This window comes from Paramormyrops kingsleyae, chromosome 2 (genome assembly GCF_048594095.1).
Source record: "Paramormyrops kingsleyae isolate MSU_618 chromosome 2, PKINGS_0.4, whole genome shotgun sequence".
NCBI classification, from domain to species: Eukaryota; Metazoa; Chordata; class Actinopteri; order Osteoglossiformes; family Mormyridae; genus Paramormyrops; species Paramormyrops kingsleyae.
The window spans coordinates 41,042,905-41,070,405 of record NC_132798.1 but is presented as its reverse complement, the minus strand read 5'-3'; the positions used below and the strand labels follow the sequence as shown (position 1 = coordinate 41,070,405).

The 27,501-nt window shown below is 43.7% G+C and overlaps 2 protein-coding genes and 1 long non-coding RNA gene across 3 annotated transcripts in view; 2 read left to right on the top strand and 1 right to left on the bottom strand.

Moving 5' to 3' along the window:
• gak (cyclin G associated kinase) overlaps positions 1-18,914 on the top strand; it is a 36,653-nt gene extending 17,739 nt beyond the window's left edge. Inside the window, exons 10-28 of the mRNA XM_023832265.2 lie at positions 82-181; positions 1,805-1,931; positions 3,912-3,961; positions 4,291-4,439; positions 5,250-5,372; positions 5,452-5,585; positions 5,863-6,057; positions 6,927-7,044; positions 8,686-8,765; positions 9,294-9,487; positions 9,816-9,974; positions 11,331-11,786; positions 12,962-13,117; positions 13,899-14,048; positions 14,194-14,280; positions 14,574-14,807; positions 15,770-15,918; positions 16,289-16,465; positions 16,824-18,914. Of these exons, the coding sequence (XP_023688033.1) occupies positions 82-181; positions 1,805-1,931; positions 3,912-3,961; positions 4,291-4,439; positions 5,250-5,372; positions 5,452-5,585; positions 5,863-6,057; positions 6,927-7,044; positions 8,686-8,765; positions 9,294-9,487; positions 9,816-9,974; positions 11,331-11,786; positions 12,962-13,117; positions 13,899-14,048; positions 14,194-14,280; positions 14,574-14,807; positions 15,770-15,918; positions 16,289-16,465; positions 16,824-16,925 (2,940 nt within the window). The 3' untranslated portion in view covers positions 16,926-18,914. The remainder of the gene's footprint in view (positions 1-81; positions 182-1,804; positions 1,932-3,911; positions 3,962-4,290; positions 4,440-5,249; positions 5,373-5,451; positions 5,586-5,862; positions 6,058-6,926; positions 7,045-8,685; positions 8,766-9,293; positions 9,488-9,815; positions 9,975-11,330; positions 11,787-12,961; positions 13,118-13,898; positions 14,049-14,193; positions 14,281-14,573; positions 14,808-15,769; positions 15,919-16,288; positions 16,466-16,823) is intronic.
• Positions 18,229-20,909, bottom strand: LOC140587652 (uncharacterized). Its single transcript, XR_011989347.1, has 2 exons — positions 19,728-20,909; positions 18,229-19,456 (listed from the first exon to the last, which is right to left on the bottom strand). It is a non-coding gene; the product is annotated as an uncharacterized lncRNA (long non-coding RNA).
• A 191-nt stretch (positions 20,910-21,100) lies between these two features.
• On the top strand, positions 21,101-27,055 carry acaa2 (acetyl-CoA acyltransferase 2). The gene is made up of 10 exons (XM_023832232.2): positions 21,101-21,224; positions 21,874-22,040; positions 23,060-23,188; positions 23,412-23,528; positions 23,919-24,066; positions 24,689-24,864; positions 25,203-25,332; positions 25,696-25,766; positions 25,945-26,099; positions 26,491-27,055. The coding sequence occupies exons 1-10, from the start codon at positions 21,209-21,211 to the stop codon at positions 26,573-26,575; spliced, it is 1,194 nt and encodes a 397-aa protein (XP_023688000.1). The 5' UTR covers positions 21,101-21,208; the 3' UTR covers positions 26,576-27,055.
• Positions 27,056-27,501: the final 446 nt, after the last annotated feature.

Here is a 27,501-nt window from a genome sequence, read left to right as displayed (position 1 = left end):
TTGGGTTTAGTCTGTACAGTCATGAGTCTGCTGAACACTTACTGCTGGAAGGCCACTCACGACGGCTATGAATCCCTGCAGCTACTGGAGCAGAATGGCGGATTCGGCAACGTTGGGGCCCCCAGGGCCCCTCAGGCGGGCCCCCAGCCTCCCACGCAGAGCAACAACATCCACAATGCAGGTGGGTGTCTACAAGCTGTCGTGACACTGCTGCCTGTGTCTGTATTTTGCTTAATGCTGCTATGCTGTCGTGTGTTTAGTTATGCTGTGCTGTAGCCACTTTGATAGCAGTTTGCTTTTGGTTCTTTGTGAGTCACTGTGTGCACCTGCTGAACATTATTATTGTAATATTGTTGTTGCTATTACAACGTGCAGATGGTTACGATCTAATCATTGATTTTCAAAAATTTCTGCCAGTAGATTTATTACTCATTACTCTCTTCTGGGAGCATTAATGGAAGAAATGGCATGTCAGTCTGATGCTGCCGCAGATCTTTCCCGGTGTCTGGAGTAAACACCAATGAGTTAGTCGGCCCTCCTTAAGTCAGTGCTCTGCTTGGGGTGTCAGAAAATGCAGTTGATTGTTGCGTCTAATGAGGGGCCGCATGAGTAAACCGCTCTCCGCTCAGGGTAGGGGGGGTGTAAAGTGTCATCGACCCAACAGATGGGGGGTCGTGCCTGCCTCTGCCTTCTGCTGTGCCTTTGACGTGGCCTGTGGACCTCCTGGGCACCCCCCCCCCACCAAACTGCTTTATTCCTGAGGGCTTGCTGGCTCCGTATGTTCGGACCGTCTGTCTAAGTTATGTGTCTGGCCCTGCCCAGGGCCTTGGCCGCTCACCCAGCTTGTCCAGTCCGCCCCTCTCTGTAAGACAGGTGTGAACTCTAGCCAGCCCATGGCATGTGTATTAAGCCTGGTAGACCTAAGTTAGCTGCTCCTCTCTCCGTTAAAATGACGAGCGAAGTCGGTGGTGCTGTGGCGTCTCTCTCAGGTCATGCATCTCAGGCATTTTCAGTTGTATCATTTTCTCAGTAAGAGTAACTCTGGTCTTATTTCATTTAGAAAAATAGCTGTGGTGTGAATGGAGATTGTGAACCAGACCTTCACATCCAACATCAGTGCCTGACCTCACAAATGCTCTTCTGAATGAATAGACAAATTATTTCACTCTCCAAAATCTTGTGGAAAGTCCTCCCAGAAGGGTGGCAGCTGTTATAGCTGCAAAGCAGACTCCTATTGAAACACAAGTTTATCGTTTCTTGCGCTCATAGTTACTCAAACCTGAAGCAAGTGAGCCGTATTTCGTACAGGTGGATATGACGTCACTGCGATATTATTGTTTATCGCAATAATTCCTGGGACAATTTATCGTCCAGCAAAATTTATCATGACAGGCCTACTTGTTAGTTGCTCTCAGACTAACACAGTCTATGCTCTGTAAGGCCAAGTGCTGACTTTATATCTATTTAGACGTCCTTTTGTCTGATATAAATTTTGTTTTATTTTAATGTCTAAAGACACAAAACATTTTTTAATCTGGGTCTTTAGTCTTTTTGTCCAGTTGTAATTTATATGTTTATCCCTAAAGAAACCAATTTGTTCCTGTGTCAACCCACTTGCTAAAATGTGAAATAATAGTTACAACTTCCATTATTTGGAAAAAATGGCGCTTTCGGTATTAATTGCATATTGACATGGTGAGTATGTACAGAACACTAAGTGCTTACCTATTGTAAACTTGCCTTGTCATCAGACAGTGGCGTTTATGCCTTTAGCATCAGTGCTAACCCTCCTCATCCCACCCAGGTCTGTATGGATCCAATGTTGACCAGTCGATGAGTGGTGGCTTACTGGACATCCTGAAAGGCGGCACAGAGCGCTTCCTAACCAACATCAAGGACACCTCGTCCAAGATGATCCAGTCAGTGGCCAGGTGAGTCGCACTCATGCCGTGGAATCATTAGATGAAATTAAGAATAAAAGCGTCTGCCTTAAAGTGCAGTTACTATCTATCATCTTGTAGCTACAGTCACAAGGAGGAGAGCCTGAAGCAGATGGCCATCTTGGCTCTAGTTAGGGTCCCATCTCCCCTCATGCTGCATTCACACCTTAAGCATCAGTCAAACTGTTGCTGTTCTGCTGCCAGTAATTTGACCCCTACAGATTAGGGATCAGACTCGGCTTGTGATTCTAAAGTACCCATGTCTCAAATGCCTGATGATGGGTCTCTAAGCATTAATTTACATACATTTTATCATTGATCAACATGTGGCCCCAGACATGCTTTTGTGTGAATAATGGCACTGTCAGTTTAAGGTCACGTTTTTATACAATGTGCATATCTTCAGCCAAGGAGTTATGAGTTCCCTTTGTTGTGGTTAACATTAGAAGTGCAACTTGCTGTGATAATTGAGGAGAACTGGCTTATTTTGGGGCACATTAACTGGTGCCGGCTATACTGGCATTTTCTGTGCAGAAGTGAGCTGCGTTGATTCGTACAACATAAACAGGGCCAGTTATACACCCTTAGAAGTGAGCAAAATTTGATTGTTAATTGACAGGGTAGTCATTCTAAAATAAAAATATGCAAATAAGATGACACTAGATAAAAAGATGAAAGCTTGTTTTATTTTTCCCATAATTTATCAGTGCATCCTATGGATGCTTTACGTCCAGGAGAGGGAGTGTAAGAAAATGGATAAATATGAGAGATTTTCCTGGTAATGCCAGGATTAGCTGATTCCAGCCTCTGGTGTCTATAATAGAAGCATTGACAGATTACCTAACCTGGTGTCATAGTTATTAATTTCCTGTTCAAATAATAAATGGAGATAAAAGAAAAAAAACTTGCAAAGTGGCAGTACCCCCTTTTCTTGCACATGTATGTATTTTCACGGTGTTGCTAATCATAATGAGATGGTCATTCTGACTGGTGCTCTGGTCATTCTGGTGCTCAGAGTCCTACTTCACTTGCTGCTGTCCTTCCTGCCATCTCCATTTGTATGTGACTTGGGTTATCAAACTTATTATTTGTCCATTTTGTTTTATTCTGCCCCCACCCCACCCCACCCCACCCCACCCACCCCAAACAACACTGCAACCACCCCTCATGGCGCTAAATCTTCATCCTCTAGCAGCCCAAGGTAAATGAAGGCTCTGGATGCTCTTCGTTTGTGTTGGTTTGTAGTGGACTGAAGACAATCTGCGTGACCCCTCTCCCGTGCTGTGTGCTGAAGTCGGCTTTGCCTGTGTCTTCTCCCTCCCTCTCTCACTTGTTTTGTTTGGAAACACAAACATGGGGATTGTGTCTGACGTCGATAATCATTGTTTTGTCTTCGCATCAGCAAATCGTGGGCCTGTTTTCACGTCGAGCATAATAAAGTGGCTGCCATGTTTGTTGTCTTTACTGTGTTTATCTAAAAGCGTGTTTTAATAGCACTTCTGTAATCTATTAACTCATGTTGCACTATGCAACAAATCAAGTTTGAGGCTGGTAAAAGGAGTCTAACCAAACAAATTGTTTTTATTTTTAATCAACCGCTGTGGTAACTGATGACACACCTTGAATGAAACTTACAACTTGAAATAATGGAATTTGTATCCTTCTGGGCACTCAAAACACCAGTGTGACGGACTTACCATAATGATGGCAGCATCCTTGTGCACTAGATCTGACTTCCTTTAACAATATCAGTACGCAGAAAGAGGTTAAGCCAGGCACTGGTGCCAGGCTACTCCTATGTCTTGGTGAGTTTCGCAGTCCAGATGGATGACATAAAGATGGACGGGTTCCAGAATTAGACAACAGTGTAGCGACTGTGCCAGGGTCACTGACCCGGCGGAACACCCAGAGGGAGACCTCTGTCTACAGAGCGAAGGCGACGTTTTACTGATGTCATTTCTCTTCCTACAGTTATGCCAAAGGGGACCTTGACATTTCCTATATTACATCCAGAATTGCAGGTTCGTTTGCTAACCGTAATTAACTCTGAATTAATAGAGTAATAAATCATTAGGGATTGGGTTGGTTATCAGATTTACAGGCATTTGATTGGCGCAATAATGTTTGTGTTTGGGAATTATGTAAAAACACGACAATAGTTTGTCAAATAGTTCACTTATATTTTTAGTTATATTCCTAATGTAGTGTGAGAATGTGGCAAAACCTTTTGCCATTTCCTCTGTGGTTATTGAATGTTAAGCTGTAAGGTGTTATAGTATTTTTCCTGGGGGGCATTTTGGCCTAAATGACTCCTCCCTTTGAAGCTGACACCGCCTGACCTCTGTTGCAGTCATGTCCTTCCCAGCAGAAGGAGTCGAGTCAGCCATCAAGAATAACATCGAGGACGTTCGTCTGTTCCTGGACTCGCGGCACGCGGGCCACTACGCCGTCTACAACCTGTCCAAGCGCTCGTACCGGCCGTCCCGGTTCCATAACAGAGTAAGGTCACGCTTCACTGCTGGGAACACGCTGCCCCTGAAGGACCGAATGACGTTGACTCATTAGAACGTGTCGGTTGCGTTAAGGAAGCCCTTTAATGAAACTTAATGCTTTATGGCAGCTTTTCCCAATTCCGGTCCTGGAGGGTCAGTCTGCAACACAATTTGCAGGTTTCCCTGCTGGAACACTCCTGCTAAAGCTGGCAGTTAGCTGATGAGCTGAGTAAGGTGGGTTTGAGCAGGGAAATGCGTAAACTGTGGTGTGACCCTTCAGGATTGGAACTGGGGAACCTGGCTTTATGGTGTGTCGGGTGGCTGGCTTGGTGGTCTGCACTGCAGCTCCTGGGCTGGGGGTTTGAACCCCCCAGTGGCCTCACTGTGTAATTTGCATGTTCTCCCCATGGAGTTTTGTCCGGATGTGCACTGCAGTCGGCTGGTTGGTGACTGTTGCTGTGATGTTATGGAAGATGCAACTAGTTTCTCATACGTATGCAACTGACACAGCTTTTAAGCGGTATTTTAAAATTGCAAACTGGTTCAACTCTAATTTGCAGCTGCTTAATTTAAACCCTTTTTGGTAATCGTCAGATTATAGTTATTGGTGTCTGTCTGAATTAATGAAAAAAATATTTAATATACATTTATTGTTGTATTTATTATTGTTGTTGTTGTTATTTTTAGCATCTGTGTTGGGCAGGCATTAAAATCCCCCCGCAGGAATCAGTCTATTTAAGTCGACCGTTCTCCTGAGTTTTTGTGGGTCTCGCTTATGCAAGTCGGTTTAGTGGAGAAATGCTGTTTCCGTACTCAGGTGTCCGAGTGCGGCTGGCAGGCTCGACGGGCACCCAACCTGAGGAACCTCTACAGCATCTGCAAGAGCATGCATGGCTGGCTGAAGCAGGACCAGAAGAACATCTGCATCGTGCACTGTCTGGTGAGAGAGAGTCACATGAGCGTGCTGACCCTTGCCTGGAGCCCCCCTGACCTGTGCCCCCCCCTCTCCGTGCCCCCAGGACGGCCGCGCAGCTTCCGCGGTGGCTGTCTGCTCCTTCCTGTGCTTCTGCCGCCTCTTCACTACGGCGGAGGCGGCTGTCTACATGTTCAGCATGAAGCGCTGTCCCCCAGGAATCGCACCCTCCCACAAGAGGTCAGTGTCGTCGTCCCCCTGGTCATGTTTTTTTCTCCGGATTATTAAACTGACTCTTGGTACCGTATGTATATGTGTAGGTGGTATCACTTATCCCAATATTTTTTAAATTAAAATATTGCACTTTTTTTGTTGACATCGCCTGGTATAGGCCAGTGCCAGAAAGCAAGCACCAGTAATCATGCTCATCCGGAAGTCACCGCCCAGTTCTTTCATCCTACGTAGGTTCCTGCTTATCAGATTGCCTTCTATGCATTAAATGCTAATTACCCCCCAGGTACATAGAGTACATGTGTGACATGATGGCCGACGAGCCCATCATTCCGCACAGCAAGCCCATCCTGATCCGCTCCGTTGTCATGACGCCCGTGCCGCTCTTCAACAAACCGCGCAACGGCTGTCGCCCATTCTGCGAGGTGTATGTGGGCGAAGAGCGTGTGGCCACCACCTCGCTGGAGTACGACCGCATGAGGTGAGATGGCCATCTTCACTGTTAACCATTCTCACTCCATGTCTGTGCTGCAAACACGCTGTGAACATCATATTATTATATTATCTGTCTTTCCATCCAGTGTGACTTGCATGAAGTTGGTTATGGATCACACTGATTTAGATTCTTAGTTTTTCAAGGATACAATAACTGAGCATCTTCTGAGATGGTTGCCTGTTGCTTTTGGGTTACAAGCTCAGTCCCTAACCCACTGCAGCACCTGATTTCATGGCCCTTTCATGTGAAATGTCCCATCCCTATACATGCCTGCATCTCTTCTCCGATTCCTCCCTTTGAAGGGCTCGTTTGTGGGTCAGTTGGTTCCTTATCATGGAAAAAGCCTCCTGGGTGGCCTGTGGACTTTGTTGCTCGAATCTGGAGCTGTCAGGTTGTGCTGGTCACCGCCAGAAGCTGCCTGCCTCCAGTGACTCATCGATGCTCCGTTTCAGATGTTTTGTAAATAAGTCTTAGTTACCAGCTGTAAGGAAGATGACATTTCTTTGACTTCCTGGTCTTGTTTGACCTTGGTTGTGACCTTGAATGTCCACATTTTGCTTAGAATGGAAATTCCAGAAGGCCTTTTAAGAGTGCATCACATGGAGAATTATCAGCTTAGGCCCACGACTTTGGAGTGGTTGCGAAGTGTGATGACGCATGTGTGTGAGGAACCGCTGAGTGTCAGCTGTGACTCAGTGATGAAGACCTGGCACTGTTTTTAGTTTTTCCACCCCAAGAATGTCAGTGTTGATGTGACTTGCTTTTCTGTTTAAATGACCAGTGTCAGCGGCGTACCTCTTAACATAAGTGAAGATGGCCATAGTGTTTATTAATGGGACGCGTTGTCTTCACAGGGACTTTAAAATCGAGGATGGACGGGCGGAGATCCCTCTCGGGGTCACAGTGCAGGGAGATGTGCTCATTGTCATCTACCATGCCCGCTCCACCCTGGGAGGCCGGCTGCAGGCCAAGGTAAGGCTGACATCGTCTTTCATTTTATTTATATGCATTGAAGGTCCCTGGACACTCTTGTTGTGGCCACTTTGAGATCCAGCAGTATTGCGATCAGTGTTATTGGCTGTCAAACCTCATAAAGCACCACCCCCGTGTCATGATAGTAGCTAAAGGAAGCGTCTTCTCCTGCCCCTTTAATGTCTTTAATCCTCATTTTATGAAATATATTCCCATGGTTGTAATAATAGCTATTTACTATGGGGCGGGTGGGAAATTGATTGTTACAAATTGTGATTCTTCACGATGCCGATTTTAATATTGCAGTGAGAGTTAAAAAATTGATTTCTAAACATCAGTTTAAACATGGGTTGGTGAAATTGTATTTTCCCAGTTGCATGCAGCCTAATTCTGTTTAGGGCCTGACCCAGTGCTGTGTGTGCAGAGACTTTTCCTGCACAATCTCAGTATGAAACCACGACTAACCGCAAATGTGTGAAATGTAAACTTTCACTGAATATCTCTAAACATTAAGAACAGTTTCTAAACAAATTGAACAGTTTGCACCTTTTTTAAACTCCTACCTCGGGTTTCACCTCACCCGTGTCTTGCACTTTCTTCAGCTGCAGCTCGTCGTCACACTCGTTGCCAGTCACGATACTTTTCACACTACAGGATTTGGTGTTGCCAGCAGGTCCAGAAAGCATGCTAGATATCTGACGAGCGATTAGGACGCATCGGCAACTCTGTCTGGCTGCATCTTTGAACTAATAGTGATTGAGCGCTGATTTGCAAGCACCAAGTAGACACTGGTTGGCTTCTAATCTGAGGCTTTTGTCGGTGATGACCAAAACCTTTTAGAAAGCGGGCTGTAAAATCATGTAGTGTGAACTTAGTGTTAGTTTTTTGTTTTTTTTTTAAAGCCTGGTATGAATTTCCTGGCAGAAGCACATACAGGGATGAAGTAAAATGAGTTAGCATGTTGGATGTGTTTCCAGAAAAATTTGAGAGTTCAATATAACGGAGCCAATAGACATTCTTAGTTTTATCAACTATGTTCTTGGCAGGTTTATTGGAAAGTCCAAATGTTCCCAAACTACTGATTTATGTGATGTGGGAGGGTCTTTGAGCTCTCTAGCACTAGTTATTACCAACTCAAAGGCTCAATTAGTATGTTTTCCATGTTGAGGAGCTTGTCAAGAAATGTATGAATTTGTTTCATTGAGCGTTCCAAACTGAAAATACTGTAACTGAAAGGCAGAAATTGTAACCAAGTGTACCATTACAGTCCTTGTCTTTACTTTAAACGTAGACCTGAAATGCTTTTCAGCAAAATTGGTTTAAAAATTGAGGTGCATATCAAATCGGCAAACGTGTATTGCTATAATGCCGATTTGGCCGGTCACTGCCGATTCCCAGCCCTGCTGTTTACCTTTATACTCTAGTTCAGCTTTCCCAGCCCGGCCCTCGGGGACCCACAGATAGCCCACGTGCTCCTTCCCAGCTCCCTGGCAGAGGGAGCAAACGCATGGACTGTCTGCAGGTCCTGGACTGGACTGGGAAACACTGCTCTAGTTAATCAATAAAGAATCATGTAACCTGAGGCCGGGTCTGAGTAGCTGAAGGCCCTCACACGCATGTGTAATGTTTGTCGTCCTGCAGATGGCCTCCATGAAGATGTTCCAGATCCAGTTCCACACAGGTTTCGTGCCCAGAAATGCAACTACTGTCAAATTTGCCAAGTGTGTACTGCTACTGTTCGCGTGCCTCGTCAGCAGTGCTGTGCTGCTCCACTCTGCTGCAGCCAAAACTAATACTGCCAATTCCACTTCAGCTCTTAAGAATAGCAGAATGTTATATTATTCTTTCACACAACTTAATTCATACATATGATTTTCCAAATAGGCTGCATTGCTCCTAATTAACAAATGCAATCAAGTCAGTCTGCATATTGATTGTCAGTCATGGTAACAGCGTAACATAATGGGCTCTTTTTAAATCTAGAGCATAATAAATACTGCAAATGCCCCTCAGAATATTACTACACTTAGCAAAGTTATGCTGCTAATGTTGACATATGTTATGTTTCGAAATCATTATCTAATAAGTCAGAAGCGTTTGAGTTTAACTGGAACTCCAGAAGAGTTAATATGACATTTGTTAAAATTTAAAATATCAAAATTAAGAACTTGTTTTAACAATTTGGTGGTGGATTTGTTTGTACCCATTTGGGGGATACATACAAATTTCCATTGTCCGTCTCTTAACAGGTATGACTTGGACGCTTGCGACATCCAGGAGAAGTACCCAGATCTCTTCCAGGTCAACCTGGAGGTGGAGGTGGAGCCGAGAGATCGGCCAAGCCACAGGACGCCGCCCTGGGAGAACTTTGCCACCAAGGGCCTTAATCCCAAGATCCTCTTTTCCAGCCGGGAAGAGCAGCAGGAGATTCTCGCCAAGTTTGGTGAGCTGTGAGAGATTACATAGCTTCTTTGCTTGAGGTGGTGTCATCTTATTTCTTTAGTACTACAATCAGTCAGAATAGTGACCCCAGTCTGGGAAGAAAAGACTGGCCACACATGTTAAACTTTCTCTGGAAAACACCCAAGACTGATGTGACTTTGCTCAAATGAAGCCCACTCTGCCCAGTAAAACGCCTAAACAAATGGCAGCACCCTTCCGAATGCTAGCCTCTCTACTGGACTTACAGGAAATGTGTCGGCAGTAATCTGACCTGTGGTGGAGATGGCTAGCGGGACCCAGGTGACTGATGGCCATATCTGTACCCCCAGGCAAACCAGAGCTCCCACGTCAGCCCGGATCCACAGCCTTCTACGACGCAGAGTCGCCCCAGTTGGATCAGACTCCCGAGGGCTCCACCACGGAGCCGGAGTCCCCGCAGAGCATGGACACCAATGCCAACAACTTTTTCCAGACCCTGGACTGGGACGGTGAGCAGCCGTTCCAGTGCTGATTATGGGATGTCCAGCTGCTGAACACTACTGCAGTAACTAAGCAGCTATGTGCAGTAACTTAGCAGGCTGCTCATTAAAAGCTGTATTTAAAATACCTCCATGCTAATAGCTTATCAGGTCGGTGTGAACAGCATTCAGAGTTTTTGCTGAGTTTGGTCTTTTTGAGTTTTGTCACTGAGGGTGAAAATCAGTTCAGGGGTGGCTTTCCCAAAAGTGATCGATCTTGGTGAATAATGAACAAGATGAAGAATGATGTAGGTAAAGAATGAGTGAATTTACGTGCGTTTCCCAAAAACCTTTGTCATTCCAGAATTAATGAATATACTCAGCACACTAATCAGCCACCAGCAAACACACCATCCTTTGCCATCTGACACACTCCAAAGCTGGACAGATATAAGCATCATGTGTACTCCTAGCCCACTAGGATAGCCATGTGCATCTGTAGGTCTGCAGGAATCCTTCAGTGGCATAGAAGCAGAGAGTTTTCAGAAGCTGCACGGTGCACTGAGGGCAAAATTCTGTCTGTTCCTTTTTTCAATTTGTCCAGCACCAGACCTAGGAGGCTCATTATTTCACCCCAGGCCAGCTGATTGTTCATTAATGAGATGCCCCAAGGGCTTCATGGCCACCCACAAAAGCAACGTCCTAGAGGACGTTATCTCAAAAGCTGTCGTCTTTTGACAATTCTCTGCCGTTGCTGGTCGTGCGGTTCAAAAGATATGACTGATTACATAGCAAGTTTGATTAGCTCATTATGTAGATTATCATCTTATATGTGCACTAGTGAGTAAACTTTATATTTGTATGATTGTAAGATAAAAATTGTGTAACCATTTTAGCCTATTCTAACAATATGCATTTGGTTCATATAGCAGGCAAAAGTGCAAATAAAGATCAACGTAGAAAATAAGGAGTGGGTCGGAGCCCTCGTAAATCTACGAATGAGAACTACTTCAGTTACGAAGGGTTTCAGGAAACGCGTGCTGATTGATTGCTAATCTAAAGTACTAGATAACAAACTACTTAGTTCAGGAAAGCCACCCCAGACTGTTTGTCACATTACTGTTGTTCTGCTGGTTTTTACTGGTAATTTCTGACTGTATTCCCCCTTCAGATTTGGGTAACGCTGCTCAGCAGGGCTATAAATAAGGTGCACATGCATGGTCACATCTGCTGCTTTTCCTGCTGCAGCTGCGCAGGCTTCTGTCTCAGCGTTTCTCTCCAGGCTTTAAAGTCTCCCCCCCCCCCAGTACTCTCTGCTTTGTTTGATTCCTGTGTTTTTTTCCCCCCCTGTCAAACTCCACAATTCTTCCCCATTTCCCACCACAGATGGGACTGAGCATCAGGAAAAGCCAGACAGTCCAGCGGAAGACCACGATCTGAGCGACCCCTCGGAGGAGGAGCCGTGCTCGTACCCGGGTCCGGGAAGCAATGACCTCAGTGAGGACAGCCAGCCCTTCTCCCGGGAGCCCAGCGAGCCGCTCTTCACGGCCGAGCCGGCACCCCAGCCGCCTGAGTTGGGCCACAATGACAGCGTGGACCTGCTGGGCCTGAACTCCGAGCCCCTGGCTCCAGCGGCACCCCCCCCTGCCTCCGGAGGTATGAAGACCTCATCGAGCAACAGCGACCTCCTCAACGACCTCTTTGCCCCGGCCGCCCGCGTTGACCCTGCTGGCACCGCCGACCTGATCGGAGGAGGTGTGGAGGGAGATCTGTTTTTCAGCAGCCCCTCTGGGAACATCCAGCCCCCCCCTGCAGCTGGTACAGCCCCCACAACTTCCAAATGTAAGTATCTGCAGCAGTCACAGTGCATCCATCACTTCTGTTCAATCTGCAGTCACATTTAAGTGACCTGTATTCACTTAAGTAATATTCCAGCATTTTCCACTATCTCTCTAAGCAGGAATGAGGTCAGAGATGAACCAGAATAGATGAATTGATTATTCTTCTAGAACAAATATACAGGTCATTGGCTGTTATATGGAGATGTACACACAGGGTCTGGTTTATTAGGCTTGCAAACAGCCTGCTCCAGCAGATGACGAATCATGTGGCCGCAGAAAGGCTGGAGAGGCTCAGCTACTGTGTGGCTAAGCTTTAGCGCAGCTAAGCTGTGTGACCAAAGCGATTTTGAATGTTTCGTGATTGCTGGTGCCCCATGTAATGGTTCCATCATCTCAGAAACAGCTCCCGCCCCCCCCAGGATTTTCATGCGCTATGATGGCTAAAAGTTAGAGAATGGAGTGATGAGTTGATGAGAGAGGTCATAGGTGAATGGACTCATTAAAGCTAATGGGAAGATAAGTGCAGAAATAACAGCCCTATATAACAGAAAGGCTTCTCTGAACACGCAGTTCATCTACCACTGAAGCAGCTATGGAGGTGAAAGTGGGCCCTACCTGGAACTAGCTAGGGATACCTAATAATGTGGCCAGGTTCGGGGTCCAATGTGTTATGCTTTTATGTGGCCCAGAATCTCTAGCAGCACCCCTGAACATGGCCACTGAGTCTATGATATAAAAAACAATGGTTCCAGAGCCAGCCTAAATGATTAGTTACTGTATCATTAATCCCATGTTATAGCACCAATATATGGTTAAAAAACAATGGCAAACAATTAACTGCAATAATCTGAGAAATGTCCGAATGATTATTAGTTTATTGTAATCATCTTGACCCGACTTTAAAATTGAAACTTGGCTAGTTATCTAGCTAGCATATAAAGATATAGACACAGAAAATGTAGGCTCTAGACTGCAAGTACGACACAGAGTGGCACATCTAGGTGTCACTGGTCCAGCCTTTAGGGTTTTGCTGAACTTCTGTGCTTTACACTCTAAAGTCAGACTCACAAAAACCAGATTGTGAGGTCTGTACAGTCTGAAGGTCGTCAGGTTCCCCTTATGGAGCAGAAATGAAACCTTGGATGTCACTTTGCCCCCCCCCCCCCCCCCCCCCAGCCAGTGACTTGTTCGACCCGTTCGGCATGGGACCGCCCCTGCACTCCGAGCCAGACCTGTTTGGGGACCTCCTGAGTGCAGAAGATGCTGCCCCGAGCGTCCCAGCCAGCAACCCGACACCACCGCCCAGCTCCGTCTCAGGATTCTTCAACCTCAGTACGTGCCCTTCCTCATTCCTCATCCCTCATTCCTCATCCCTCGTTCCTCATTCCTCATCCCTCGTTCCTCATTCCTCATCCCTCGTCCCTCATTCCTCATCCCCCCGCACGGCCGCCCCTGTCCCCTGCTCTGCTGGAATGCCGTTGAACAAGTGCCTGATGAACCTTGCTCACTATTTAATATTTAAACCACTGAATTTAAACCAGCTTGTGATGTGTATCAGGAATCCCTTTTTTAATTGTCCTGATATTATCAGCTGGGGCAGGTTTGTTGCTTCTGGGCCCCCACTCACAAAAATCACATTGGGGTCCCTTGCCCCCCTCAGATATTTCAAAAATTACAAAGATAGCTAGCGAGTAGAAGATCATAGCTAGCTATCAGAACTTCTGTTTTAACATCTCCTAAATAAGGAATGTGTTTATTTAATATTTAGTGTACTGACTGCTTGGGGCCAACAGGGGGCGCATAGGTTGAGTGGTGGTAAACATTGCCGCTGATTATCAGAAGTTATGGCAATGGTGGGCTTTATTCTTTTGGAACTTGAATATTATTGTCATTCAGAGAGACGTTAGCTGATCGTCAAACAAAATCATGTGAACTGTTGGTGCAAGTTTCATTCATTTTGGTATTGAAATCTATATCCTAACCAGATACTGGGGCGAGAGCTGCTTTCTTGTGTGCTACATCGCACAGGATGTAAGCGACGGGTGTTAGATCCAGGTGGAGTGCCCTATGTGATGCTGTTGGCATGACGTGGATTTTCGCTGTTCCTGCACAGATAAGCTGACGAACGAGCCAACTAAGATGACCTCGTCGGCCAGCCAGCCTGATCTGCTGGGGGGCTGGGACAGCTGGGGCTCGAGCGGGACTGGGAGCAGCACCAGCACCGCAGCCAAGTCAGGCCCGTCCAGCAAGCCCCAGTTCATAGGTACAGGGTTTTTCCTGGGTCTGTGGAAGCAGAACTGGAAGGTGTTCTGATACGACTGTCTGTGCATGGAAGGATGGACAGGTAGTCTATATATAACCTGTGTCTGAGGTCTTATAAGGTAACAGATATTTTATCTGCCTTCCAGCCCCTGGAATTTCCTCTTTCTCGAAAACCAAGTCGCAGAGCTTTGACCCCTTTGCTGACCTGGGCAGCCTGGGCTCCACCATGCCTGGTGAGTCACCAGTCAAAGTCTGTGGCAGATTGAGGTGGGCTGTGGCACTTTGCTGTAGACCTGATTATAACATATTTTATTAAAAATGTGGTGCATTTTGCATAAAAAATACACAGTATTTGAAGAACTAGATATAATTCACCAAACTGTATAAATCAGTATTTCAGAGGACTAATGGGTTCCCTGGGCAGGATATCAAATTATAGTCATATGTAGACTACATAGTATGTTTTTATAATGTAAAATAATGAGTTTTTTTAAAAAACCTATCCTGTTTTCCTGTTGGTGTCTAGCTGCTGCTTCCTCTACTGCTGGTTTTTCGGGTCCCAGTTTCAACACCAAACCCGCCCCATCGGCAAAAAGCGGAACCCAGTGGCAGTCGAGCCGGCCTGCTGCCCCCGGCCCCGGGAAACCCTGGGCTCCACAGAGTGCCCCCCCGAAAGCACAGCCCGCCAAGCCCAACTACAACCTGACCTTCAGCGTGATCGGAGGCCGCGAGGACAGGGGCCTCAGGGGCCCCAGCTTTGGTGAGGAGGCAGCCGAACTGAGTGGCCAGCTTTGCTGGCATAGTCTCGTCTCCCCAAACCTATGGCAGAGTTTCTGGAGGATTGATGGTGTGTGTGGGGGGGGTGTGTGTGGGGGGGGTGTGTGGCCCTGCTGACTGTGTCTATGATTGGAAGGTCACTGACTGAAGTGCGGTGTCTGTCATTGGAAGGTCACTGACTGAAATGCCGTGTCTGTCATTGGAAGGTCACTGACTGAAATGCCGTGTCTGTCATTGGAAGGTCACTGACTGAAATGCCGTGTCTGTCATTGGAAGGTCACTGACTGAAATGCCGTGTCTGTCATTGGAAGGTCACTGACTGAAATGCCGTGTCTGTCATTGGAAGGTCACTGACTGAAGTGCCGTGTCTGTCATTGGAAGGTCACTGACTGAAATGCCGTGTCTGTCATTGGAAGGTCACTGACTGAAATGCCGTGTCTGTCATTGGAAGGTCACTGACTGAAATGCCGTGTCTGTCATTGGAAGGTCACTGACTGAAGTGCCGTGTCTGTCATTGGAAGGTCACTGACTGAAATGCCGTGTCTGTCATTGGAAGGTCACTGACTGAAATGCCGTGTCTGTCATTGGAAGGTCACTGACTGAAATGCCGTGTCTGTCATTGGAAGGTCACTGACTGAAGTGCCGTGTCTGTCATTGGAAGGTCACTGACTGAAGTGCCGTGTCTGTCATTGGAAGGTCACTGACTGAAATGCCGTGTCTGTCATTGGAAGGTCACTGACTGAAATGCCGTGTCTGTCATTGGAAGGTCACTGACTGAAATGCCGTATCTGGCAGAGTGACGTCACCACCAGGCCCTTGAGTGAGGCCTTTACCCCTAATGGCTCCAGGGACACTGTCTGATCCTGATCTCTGATCTTCACTCCTACGTCTCTTTGGACAAAAGTGTCTGCTAAATTCATGGATTTCCTTTATGTAAACTGACAGGTCCAAAGCCTGTAGTGAAGGAAGATGATTTTGAGGACCTCCTGTCAAACCAGGGATTTGCCTCCAAACCAGACAAGAGGGGTCCGAGGACCATAGCGGAGATGCGGAAACAGGAGCTCTCAAAGGATATGGACCCTCAGAAACTGCAGGTCACTGATTTGAATTCTGGGTGGAATGTGAATGAGATGATAGCATAACTAATCTACACCTGGCTTTGATAATGTTGCTCTCATTTTTATCCAAAGGGTTGCAATGGGCTGTATGTTGAACCCTGCAGTGTTCATTCTCTGCAGACCTGATTATCTGTACATTTCCTAGTTGTGGTTTTGCAGTGAAACATGACATTTCATAGAACAGTGAGGTGGAATAGTGGCATCTTGCTGAATTTAAATTCATTTCCAGACCCACTTCAGCCCAGCTATTAAAGGGCAAACCTTCTTGACCTCATTTGTCCCTGCTAGATAACTTCCCCTAAGAAGAACATTTAATAGCATTTTTCATTTTTGATTGTTGTTATAGATCTTGGAATGGATCGAAGGGAAGGAACGGAACATCCGGGCTCTGATATCAACACTCCACACTGTCCTCTGGGAGGGTGAGACTCGATGGAAGCCCGTGAGCATGGCTGACCTCGTCACCCCAGACCAAGTAAAGAAGTTCTACAGGAAGGCTGTACTTGTGGTCCATCCTGACAAGGTAGCTATGGCTTTTTGTAATATGATAAATATCAGTACTTCTGAGCCTGGGTCCTCAGATCTTAGTTTTGGAATTGTTGTCTTCTGCATATTTAAATTTTGCACTAGCTGCTGTCTGCCATTGATGAGTGTATTGCAGTTGGTGCTTTTTGTTGCTAAAGATACACAATCATTGGCCCTCCTACAGTCTCAGCTAAAACTATGCTAGAGGGGTGAACTGCTAATCATGTTATATTTACCATGTTTCACGTTCTTTGTCACACTTTTTCACCCTGAAATCTGTAGTTCATGTATTGCCAATTTTCTATTCTTAGATGAAGCTCTGTAATTTATATGTACATTTTTGCTGTTTCTTGAAGGCGGCAGGACTACCCTACGAACTGTATGCCAAAATGATTTTCATGGAGCTGAATGATGCCTGGTCAGAGTTTGAGAACCAGGGCTCAAAAGCCCTCTTCTGACATGGACCTTGAAAGCCCTTCTGCTTCCATTACAATGACCAAGAGCAGCCTGGTTTCACTGTTTCTGAGACAATCACCAGACAAGAGGCAGTAATCAAAACAGGGATTTGTTTCCATGAGCCACATTTCAGATGCCGGAGGATCATGGAAAACTGTAGTCCAGTGGTGCAAGGTAGTGAATCACACTCCCAGGACAGAAGATAATACATCACATGAGACGTACAGATTCTCAGAGCATGTTAGCCTTCTGAGCTGGTGGTGGAAGGTGAAGATCTCAAATGCAGTCATCTGCCTTTCATGTTGAAGTGATTAATGAAATATATATTAAATCAATAAAAACAAAAAAAGAACTTGATTACATGGGCTAACCCATTTTGTCTTGTGCAAGGCGGTAGTTTTCTATCATTGTAAATATTACATTGTCAGTATGGTTCTTTGATCTCTGCTGAGCCAGTGATTCAAACACATAATGCACTTGAATTCTCTCCTTGTCTTTCCTTGTTGATAACATTGTAACATTGTATCCTCAAGCTTGTGTTATCCGCTGTTGTTCCGGTCCTATAAAGATTACATCTGATCATTTATGTTCCTGCCTACTCACGGGCCAGTCAGGCATTTTTCTTATTTATTTTTAGTCAGAAATTTACAAGGCATTTAAAAGCAAAAAAATAAGTAATATAAATTGAATGTTTGGATTAAGATCTCCCATAAGCAAATAGTTCTGTGTAGAAATAATTCCAAAGTATGTTACCATGAATGTGCTTTTATATGGACTTTGTATATTCCTATATATGTTACACCTTTCCATTCTAGTTTTTCTTAAATGATTCCTTAAGAGGGACTCTTTCCACTGTTTTTCCCATTTCCATTTTAATGTTCCTTGCATCTCTTAACATGCCATTGAAGAATTATTCCAGCAAATACACTATGATCCCTGAAGCTTTTGTTGTGAACAGACCCATATCATGCTAATAAAAAGCAGCATTCTCTCCACCAAAAGAATACTGTAATAATAGGCTTCAGTTGGCTGTTACTGTGTCTTTACAGAGATGCATAAGAACAAACTTGTGTATTAAGAGATAGAGGTCTTTTAACTGTGTTAGCCATGAGTATAATATTTTGTGTTCATGTATTTTAAAGGTGTACTGGGGGTTGGGGGGTGAACGTGATTGGAGGGAAAAGTCCTCATTTTATATTTTTACCCATAGAAATATGACTTATTACTCAGTTTTCCCTACTGACAATTTGCTAAATGCTCACTTAAATGAAACTCTATTACTAATTATGTTTTTGCTGCTACAAGACTGCCATTCCGTAAGAGATTTCCCAGCATGCCCTGTGGTAATTATTGACATTCAGGTGAAACTCAGCTGTTTATAGTAGTATTAATAGCAGACGTAGAAGTAACTCATTCAAAAGGGCACAACATTTGAGATTGAGTGTGTGTAGGTGTAGGCTAATTTAAATGATTTATTTTTTTGTTACTGTTTGAAAAGACCAAATTTCTCTTTTATTAACTCGTAATCCTTTGCATAGCATATTTCTTTGCAATACTCGCAAAAGTGCTTGAAACATTTAAGTTTACAAGTTTGATTGAAGGTGGGATCTGTTTAGATATGATTCTTAATGTTGAATTCAGTAATGAACACAATGTTAAGATCCTCCTGCTTTAAACACACAGGAATTGGCGTATTTGTAAATTATATGATGTACTGCTTTACCTTCTGTGTTTTTAATGACAAAATTTTTTCAGTTTTATTTTTCATAATCTCTAAATCCAGTGGACTAAATCTTCTTTTAGGTCACCTAAAGATGTGGTTTTGTTTTCCAGTTTTTATAGAGCAGAAAAAAGTTATAAAATGTGGTTTCTCACTATAAATACATTTGAGTGTTTGTATATATTTTGGTGCAGGGTTTAAACCTTCAAGTCGTGAATGATGCAAATTGTGTATTTACAGCAGTGACCAATAAACACAATCATCAAAAACACTTTTTCATTCCTGCCATTTAGAATGACAAATTAGTAATTTGCTGGAAGAATTAGACTAGTTTTTAAGATGTTTCTCTAACTTTAACAGATCAATTCAAAGGATTACATAATTAAGTAACAATTGAAATTATGACGTTCAAAATGGCAAACCTTATATTGGTTAATAAATTTACTTTTTTTTTGTTACACAAATCAAAATAGGTGGATCTTACAGTATTGTTTATGCTGAATTCAAATATCTAATCAGAATTTACCTTTCATGCAAGGCTTTTGAGTGACACAGAGTTAAACCTTGTTATATTTACGATATATGTGCATGTGGAAGTGTGTGATTGTGAGATGCTGTACTTGGCCACAAGAACATCTCTCTTAAGGGTCCAGCATAAGTCGGTAAGCATACTGGGGCTCCATTTGCCTTGATATCGTTTTTCCGTATCAGAGAGAGAACAGGATGCTGTCTGTCTCAACATGTCCAAACATGTTACAGCCTGTAAACTCTGGCAAAACAGACTTGCAGTACTTTGTGCCCTTCTGTAAAGTCCTAAAAATGTTCAGAAATAGAAATAAAAGCATTTTTCCTAAATTACTCTTAAAAATACCCCTACATTCTTAACAGGGAATTTACTATCAATATAGCCTAAAAATGACATCAGTGGAAAACTATGGGTGACATCAAAATTCTGAGCACATTTCTTAAATCAACATAAAAAGTACATAAGATACTCTTTCCGTGAAAATATTTAAGCAGTGTTATGTGGAAAACCTGTATTTTAAACATTTTATGACAATTATAACAAAATGGGCTCACAAACCTTATGTGAAAAATCTTCGTTCTGTGATCAGCATCATATATCTAACAATCTGGCGAAAAGCATAAAGGAAACAAAAACCTTGTAAACCAGTTCCAGCCATAGAAACACAATTTGGCTCTTAAGTATCAGACATCTTTCTGAGTTTTTTTTAAGGAATTGCATGGTTTTGCCTGCTGGAATTTAAGAACACAAAACAACAAAGTCAAAGAGGCTCGACCATGAGTCAGTACGTTTTACTTGGGGCCCACAAGTAAACCTTTTTAATGATTTTTTTGGTGTTAGAAATTTGTTTCTAATTGAATTTCAATCAACTAAAGTATGTCATACTGTATTTAAAGCAATAGTCAGCTATAGTACGCAGATTATGGTGAAAATTGTTCACTTTCACACAGATTTTGTCATACTCAATAGAAATGTTGCAATACTATGAACTTCTCAAAGTAAAATTTCCTGTAATTTATCCAATTAAGAAGAACGAAGCAACAGAACCGGGGGTGACTTTTACATAAGCTGTTCAAATATAAAGTCGACTTTTGACAGGGGGGGCCTTAATGTATGATATCGTCCATTGCAACACTAAAATCCCTGCATCAACGTCAAAGGGATGGGGTTTTAAAATGACCTTGCTCCTACAATTATTTTAATATGTACTCCTAAGTTTTTCAAAGCGGGGATTTGGAGTGTTAAATTACTTTATCATCCCCCGTTACAGTTTCGCCGTGATCTCAGAGAAATTATCACGCAGCTGCGACATCAGAATATATCAGATATAGCGCAGTAGCCATTTCATCATCGACCACAATGTAATAAAGATCAAATTTATAAAACTAACGTACGATATCAACTGCCTAGATAGTACAATGACATGATCAAAGCACCATTTAAACTTTTTCTTAAATTATTATTACTTTGCTGTCTAAAATAAAACCACATAACCTACCTAAACTAGCGCTAACGAACGGGATTAGCTAGTTAGTAAATCCCTTAATAGATACATATTTACAAAATTCTGGTTTAACGTCTTAAATAAAATATACTGAAGCGCTTCCCGATCACCTTATTTCTATAATCATTTCGGCACTGTATAATAAATGCCGGATCATATAAGGAAAACAAGAGATCACATTCGGTACAACGCTTCAAAAGAACGCTCGGACTGCCATGGTATATTAATTGTATAAAACGCAGCAGCACTTTCTGTTGTCCCAAAGAGCGGCCCAAAAAAATCAACCAAATTATTAAGTTATAAAAAAAAATACCATTTAAAATTCATTTGGAGGTTTCAGCTTAACATGGCAGATATAGATGACTCACCTTTTAAAACTTGCCGTTATATTGTCATATAAAGCGAATGTTGGATTACCAATGTGGAGCTGGTTTTTGTATCTAGGCGAAAGGTCGCACTATTGACAGTCTGTTAGATGTGGCGGCCGAGCCTGCAGACGCACTGACCTTTGGAAATTGGCGCTGGAAGCAGCAGCATGTCGCTCATTAGAGGCAAGTAAACTTTAGCGTACTTGCTTAAAACCTACTGTTGTTGTATCTATTACAACGCACATATTAATATTTGCCGGTGCGATGTTATACTGAATAGAAATACATGAATCACTATTGTGTACGATTAATATTTAGATCAAAGTATGTTTTACTTTTTTTTTAAAATATATATATTTACTGACAAATCAAAAGCTGTTATTTGGAAGTGCATTCATGTCTGCTCGGTGTATAAACCAGTATATTTAATGTATTGTTTTTAGTAAGCAAGTGTGATTGCTGTGTTTAAAGTATCACTCAGGAATGTTTTAATAGGTAATAAGATGACATTAATTAATGAGATGCGGAGATTGAAGGTAATGAATGTGTTAGCACTTTCCTATTCACTGTGATATTGCTCGGAAGATTTTGAACGTTGTAGCGAGGAGACGAACATAAGCTGAAAAAAACAGATGTTTATCCGAAATCTGATAGAGATTATGCTAAATCCGCATATAGTATACAATAGTATGTTAGAAGCGATAAATCACGCATTTTTGTCATGGTTGTGATTGCCTTGTTTTGGAAGGTTACTGCAAAACTTTTATTATTGGTGCAACAGAAAATTTGCAGTTGAGTAATAACTGAATATGTGGGTTTTGAACATGTTCAGGTGTGTTCATTGTGTCTGCGAAACGCACTCCCTTTGGTACGTATGGGGGGCTCCTGAAAGATCACAGCGCCACCGACCTGGCGGAGCACGCCTCGCGGGCCGCGCTGGCTGCCGGGAACCTGGCCCCCGAGCTGATCAACAGTGTCATTATGGGAAATGTCATGCAGGTGAGACCCTGCCGTGCTCTTTGTGGCTGAATGTACGCTTTATCAATCAATAAAGGACAGCAGGACACACAGTGCTGAAAACATGGAACTCAAGACTTCAGATAAGTTTTTTCCTGTAGTAGGCAGGTTCCTAATCTTCTGAGCTCCATCTGTAATGAAGCTGATGTTGGTGACTTTACTTCTAGAGGTCCTGTGTGTTGGTGTGTAGCAGCCACTACATATAATACAGGCAGTGAGATATTGGGAAGCTGCCCTTATTTGGGAGACTGTAGTGAGCTTATACACAGTGAACTAACCAATGAAATCGCCCCTCCTTCACTATGGAAAATGATTGATTGTCAAATGCAATGACTTCTGACTGATACACATGTACTACCTGCTGTATCGGACAGCTCTAATACAGTATAAAGGGAATGTAATTGGCCATCGTTGATCAGTGTTCATAATGCTTTTTTATACATTACATGGCAGTAACTAGTTACAATGTATATTAATACTATATTCATAATACTTCAATAATTTAAAAACATTTTATTTGTTTATTTCACAATTCCTGGAGTGCTTAGCTGTTTGTGTATAACTGATGCTATTTATGTGATTTATGCAACACTCATCTATGTTACCACTTGCTTGTAAATGTGGTTGTCAAGCTAGTTACCTTCTACAGTAGACATTTAACATTACAGTGTATGTTGTGTAAAACCATGTTCTTCTCAGCAGCCGTGTCATGTGACCTTTATTACAGTTGGAGCTTATCCAGTATTCCTCGCTTTGAAAGCTGATATACACTTCAAAAAGCACGCTAACCCTTTTGGACAGGAGTTACACTGAATTTGACCATTTTGTAACTGATTGGCATGACTTCACTGGCAGAAAATTAGTGGATTGTGGTAGATTTCATCCATATGTAACTAGCTCAGCTGCTCTGATGACCTTGCTGTTTGGTGCTACTGCTCTGAAGCTTGTATTCAAAGCCCTACACCTGTGGCCTGTGAATGTTTTTCCGCTTCCCTCCCCAGAGCTCTGCAGACGCCCCCTACATCGCACGTCACGTGGGCTTGAGGTGTGGTGTTCCTGTGCCTGCCCCAGCTCTCACCGTCAACAGGCTTTGTGGTTCAGGCTTCCAGTCCATCATCAACGGTGCTCAGGTAGACAGAACGTTGGCACGCCTTGTGGTTTTAGCTCAGAGGAACCTTGTTGAGATGCTCTGTGCGGATGCTTGGTGCTTCAGGGTGTTACTGTTTCTTCTGTTGTTTTTTTTTTTTTTTATCTCTACCATCATGATACAGCACCAAGGCACACAAGAGGGGAAAAAAACGCATGTTGCTTCATAATCATACTTAATCTGCAGTTTACTCTTCTATCCACTAGGAAATTTGCTTGAAGGAGTCGGAGGTTGTCCTGTGTGGTGGGTCTGAGAACATGAGTCAAGCCCCATATGCTGTACGCAACATCCGCTTCGGGACCAAGTTCGGCCTGGACCTTAAGGTGCGTGACAGCTTCAGCGTTGAATTTGGGGCTTCATCATTATCCCTGCCGTTTCGGGGGAAGTGAGCAAACGCCCTGTCGGAATGTTTCCTCTAATAATACTGCATGTCACAATAAATCTTTATACTGAGCTGCAGTCTGTTTGAGGCAGGCTTACGGATACAGTAGCCCTGCTGTTATAGAATCGCAGAAATGTGAAGCATGACCAACTGAAAACCTTTTTTGTGGTGCAGAAATAGCACCAAAGATTAAACATGAATTAAATATTGATATTTCCATTTTTTAAAGTCCGTTCCTGGGGGTGATTGGGGGGGGGATTCAAATTAGCATCCAGAGCTTAGAAAATGAGATAATGTAAGACACTGTTGACTATTGCCCTGTGTCTGTCAGCTGGAAGACACGCTGTGGGCGGGGCTTACCGATCTGCACGTGAAAACCCCCATGGGCATAACGGCTGAGAACCTGGCCGATAAGTACCAGATCAGCCGGGAGCAGTGTGATGCGTATGCGTACCAGACGCAGCAAAGATGGAAGGCGGGTGAGCACCGCTTTTTCTTTCATAGTCACCTGGGTTCGACAGTGATTGCTGATAGGGCTTTATGGTTCCATACAGGAACTGTAGCAATTCAGCAAAAACCAGGTGACAGTATCTTGCTGAATGAAATGCATACTGTGTATGTATCTCCTGTATGTGTGTGAGTTGAGCTGTCATGCAAGCACACCTGTGAGCCATTGACACCTAGAGTCAGATTGCCTCTGTTTGCCAGCATACTTGGCCAACAAACCTGAATCTAATTCGGTATGATGGGATAAATCTCAGACTGAAATCAGGCATGACTCCTGTTCTCATGCATCATGAGGGTTTTGGCATTGATATTTTGTATAAATAAAGAATTAACTCTATTATACACACACTACTATTGTTTTGCATGAGCTTCAATATTATTGTTTGGAATATGAAGTATATTGAATGATTATTGCCTAGAATTTGTGTTTCTCAAGGAAATTGCCTTGTCATCCCTGTGGAAGAAATAAGACATGCTGAATTCAGCCATAGCAGTACTTGTCGATCAGAGGGTTGCTCCGCTGGTCTGCTAGCAAGCCCTCTGTCGATACTGCAGGATGAGCTCATTGTAGCGTCCTTGTCTCCTTTTGCACAGCACATGAGGCCGGCCATTTCGGTGCTGAGATTGCACCCATTGATGTCAAGGCGAAAAAGGGCAAGATGGCCATGACACATGACGAGCACCCCCGCCCACAGACCACCCTGGAGCAGATGGCCAAGTTGCCAACGGTCTTCAAGAAGGGTGGCACCGTGACGGCCGCCAATGCCTCTGTGAGCGTGCAGGCTGCCGCGAGTAATTTCCTCACAGAAAAATGAAGTCTTGATGATGCTGCCGAGATGATAAATTTGGGCATGTTTTTGGTTCTATAGATTCTCTAGAACAGTGTTTCCCAGCCCGGTGCATGGGGACCTACAGACGGTCTACATTTTTGCTCCCTCCCAGCTCCCCCGTAAATGTGGGCTGCCTGCAGGTCCCTGTGGGCCGGATTGGGAAACACTAGAAAGTGCTATGTGGTAATAGCTGTAATTTAAGCAAAATTAAATGTTTAAAAGCATAATGACAATGGCCATGGTTTCTTTGCGTTCAGCTGACTGACATGTGTTGACAGGGCGTGTCCGATGGGGCTGCCGCCGTGGTGATAGCCAGTGAGGATGCACTGAAGCAGCACAAGCTGACTCCTCTGGCCAGGATCGTGGCCTATCATGTATCTGGCTGTGACCCCAGCATCATGGGAATTGGTAAATGACCGGCACTGGTGATGAAGCTCAGCATTCGACCATTACTGCTTTTCAGAATTGGTCCTGTTTATAGAGATGTTGCTGGGCTGAGGCAGTCTGTGATTCCCAGCTTACAATGATCATGTGGCGAGTGGCGAGGGCAGGGCTGAGATCTGCGGGAAGAACTAAAAACATGACAAAGGATCAACAGGATCCGTTAAAATACTGAAATGATTCTGATGATGATAATATCATTAGTTTGCTATTGCATGGGGCTAAGATGCACCTGCTTTTTATAGAAACATTTCTGACACTAATTTTATGCAACGTATGTAATATAAAATGTTACAATAAATTAACAAATTATGTAAAATATCTCCTTAGGTCCTGTGCCAGCGATCACTGAAGCTCTGAAAAAAGCTGGTCTCTCTCTGAAGGACATGGATCTTGTGGAGGTGTGAATCTAATAGTACGAGCATTAATCCTACATGTATTTGGGTCACTCATCCAGTCCGGATCACATTCCCACATAGGGTCGACACTTTTCACTTTCTCACCCACATTGTTGTGTTAGATGCTGTGAGCTCTGATCCAAGTGCCATAATCTGCTGTTGTATGGACATTCTCCCCTAGGTGAACGAGGCCTTTGCCCCGCAGTACCTCTCTGTGGCCAAGTCGCTGGGGCTGGATCCCGAAAAGACCAATGTGAACGGCGGTGCCATTGCCCTGGGCCACCCTCTTGGGGCCTCTGGCGCACGCATCACTGCTCATCTGGTGCACGAGCTCCGGTAGCGTCAGTCTCTAAATAACACCTGCATGTGTATCACCACTCACCTGCTCTGCTGGGTTAGGTGACTGAAGCAAAAACCTGTTTAAAACGACCCACACATTTCAGTTAAGGTTTGGGGTGGCTGATAAAGCACTTCTCTCTCTAAGCAAAGTCAATGTGTATGTTGGGGATTAATTCAGTATTTTATGCTAATTTCTTGTTTGGACTTCCCCATAACAATTTGCTTAGGTACATTAAATAGGCATTAAGTGTTATTTGCAGTTACCTGTTGGCAGAATATAATAAAATCATTCAAGATGCATAACGTTTCGAGGCACACGCGTTTCAAAATAAATTCCCAAGTTTTAGAAAGCAGCCAACTGGATTTTCTGTATGCTCACCATTGACAGGCGGCGTGGAGCAAAATACGGTGTTGGGTCGGCCTGCATTGGCGGAGGCCAAGGCATCGCTATCATCCTGGAAAACATCAAATGAAGATACGGTCCCCATCTAATCCGGATGCTGGCTGCTGCTATGAGATGGTTCCTTTGCAGAACAGAATACCATTAATCACCATACTCTTCTTTTCACATGTTTATAAAAATCATCTCTGTGCCTTAAAGACCTAGCAGCTTAGCTATAGGACTGATACATTTTAATATATCATTTGTTAGTGTTTTTGAAGGCACCTACAGGTTTCCCTTTGTGTGTTCACTCAAACAGTTGTCGCGCACATCACATATGTCTTGATTAATTAATTTCTGCAATGAAAAGGATTCTGTTGGAAATTTTCCCCTCCCATCATACAATGAGATCATGCTGTTCTCCTGCTGACCATGATAAACACACTCGCTCTAACTGGCTCAGTTATATATCAAAAGGTTCACAGATACATGAGCAAACTGGAAAAGCCTGAAATTGCTTTGTTCTATGTTTGTATAAGGAATCATTTCTTAATAAAAGAAAGTTTGGTAACTATAGTTTGTTTTCTTTAGTTCAAATTACAAACAAGTCATTTTTGTTCAATTTTGTCTGTAGTGTGTATATATATATATAATATAAATATAATGTATAACACACACACTAGAGAGCTCTTAGTGACACTGACAACGGTCAAATGTTCAGACAACAGGGTCAGAGCATATTTGAAATCTATCACGTGGCACAAATGCCATTCCTCAGATGCTGATATGCTGCAGGATTCAATGCACATAGTTTAGTTAGTTAACTAGTAAGCAGATAATTGAAAGACAGACAGACAGACGTACCACAGAAAAAATTCTCTCCCCCATGGCTGCCTCTAGCTATAGGCAAAATATGCAGTTGCCTAGAGTCCCCAAATTACCTGTGCCGTGGAGGAAGTGAAACGATAATCACTTTTCTTGGTAGGGGGGCGCCCCAAATAAAGCTTTGCCTAAGGA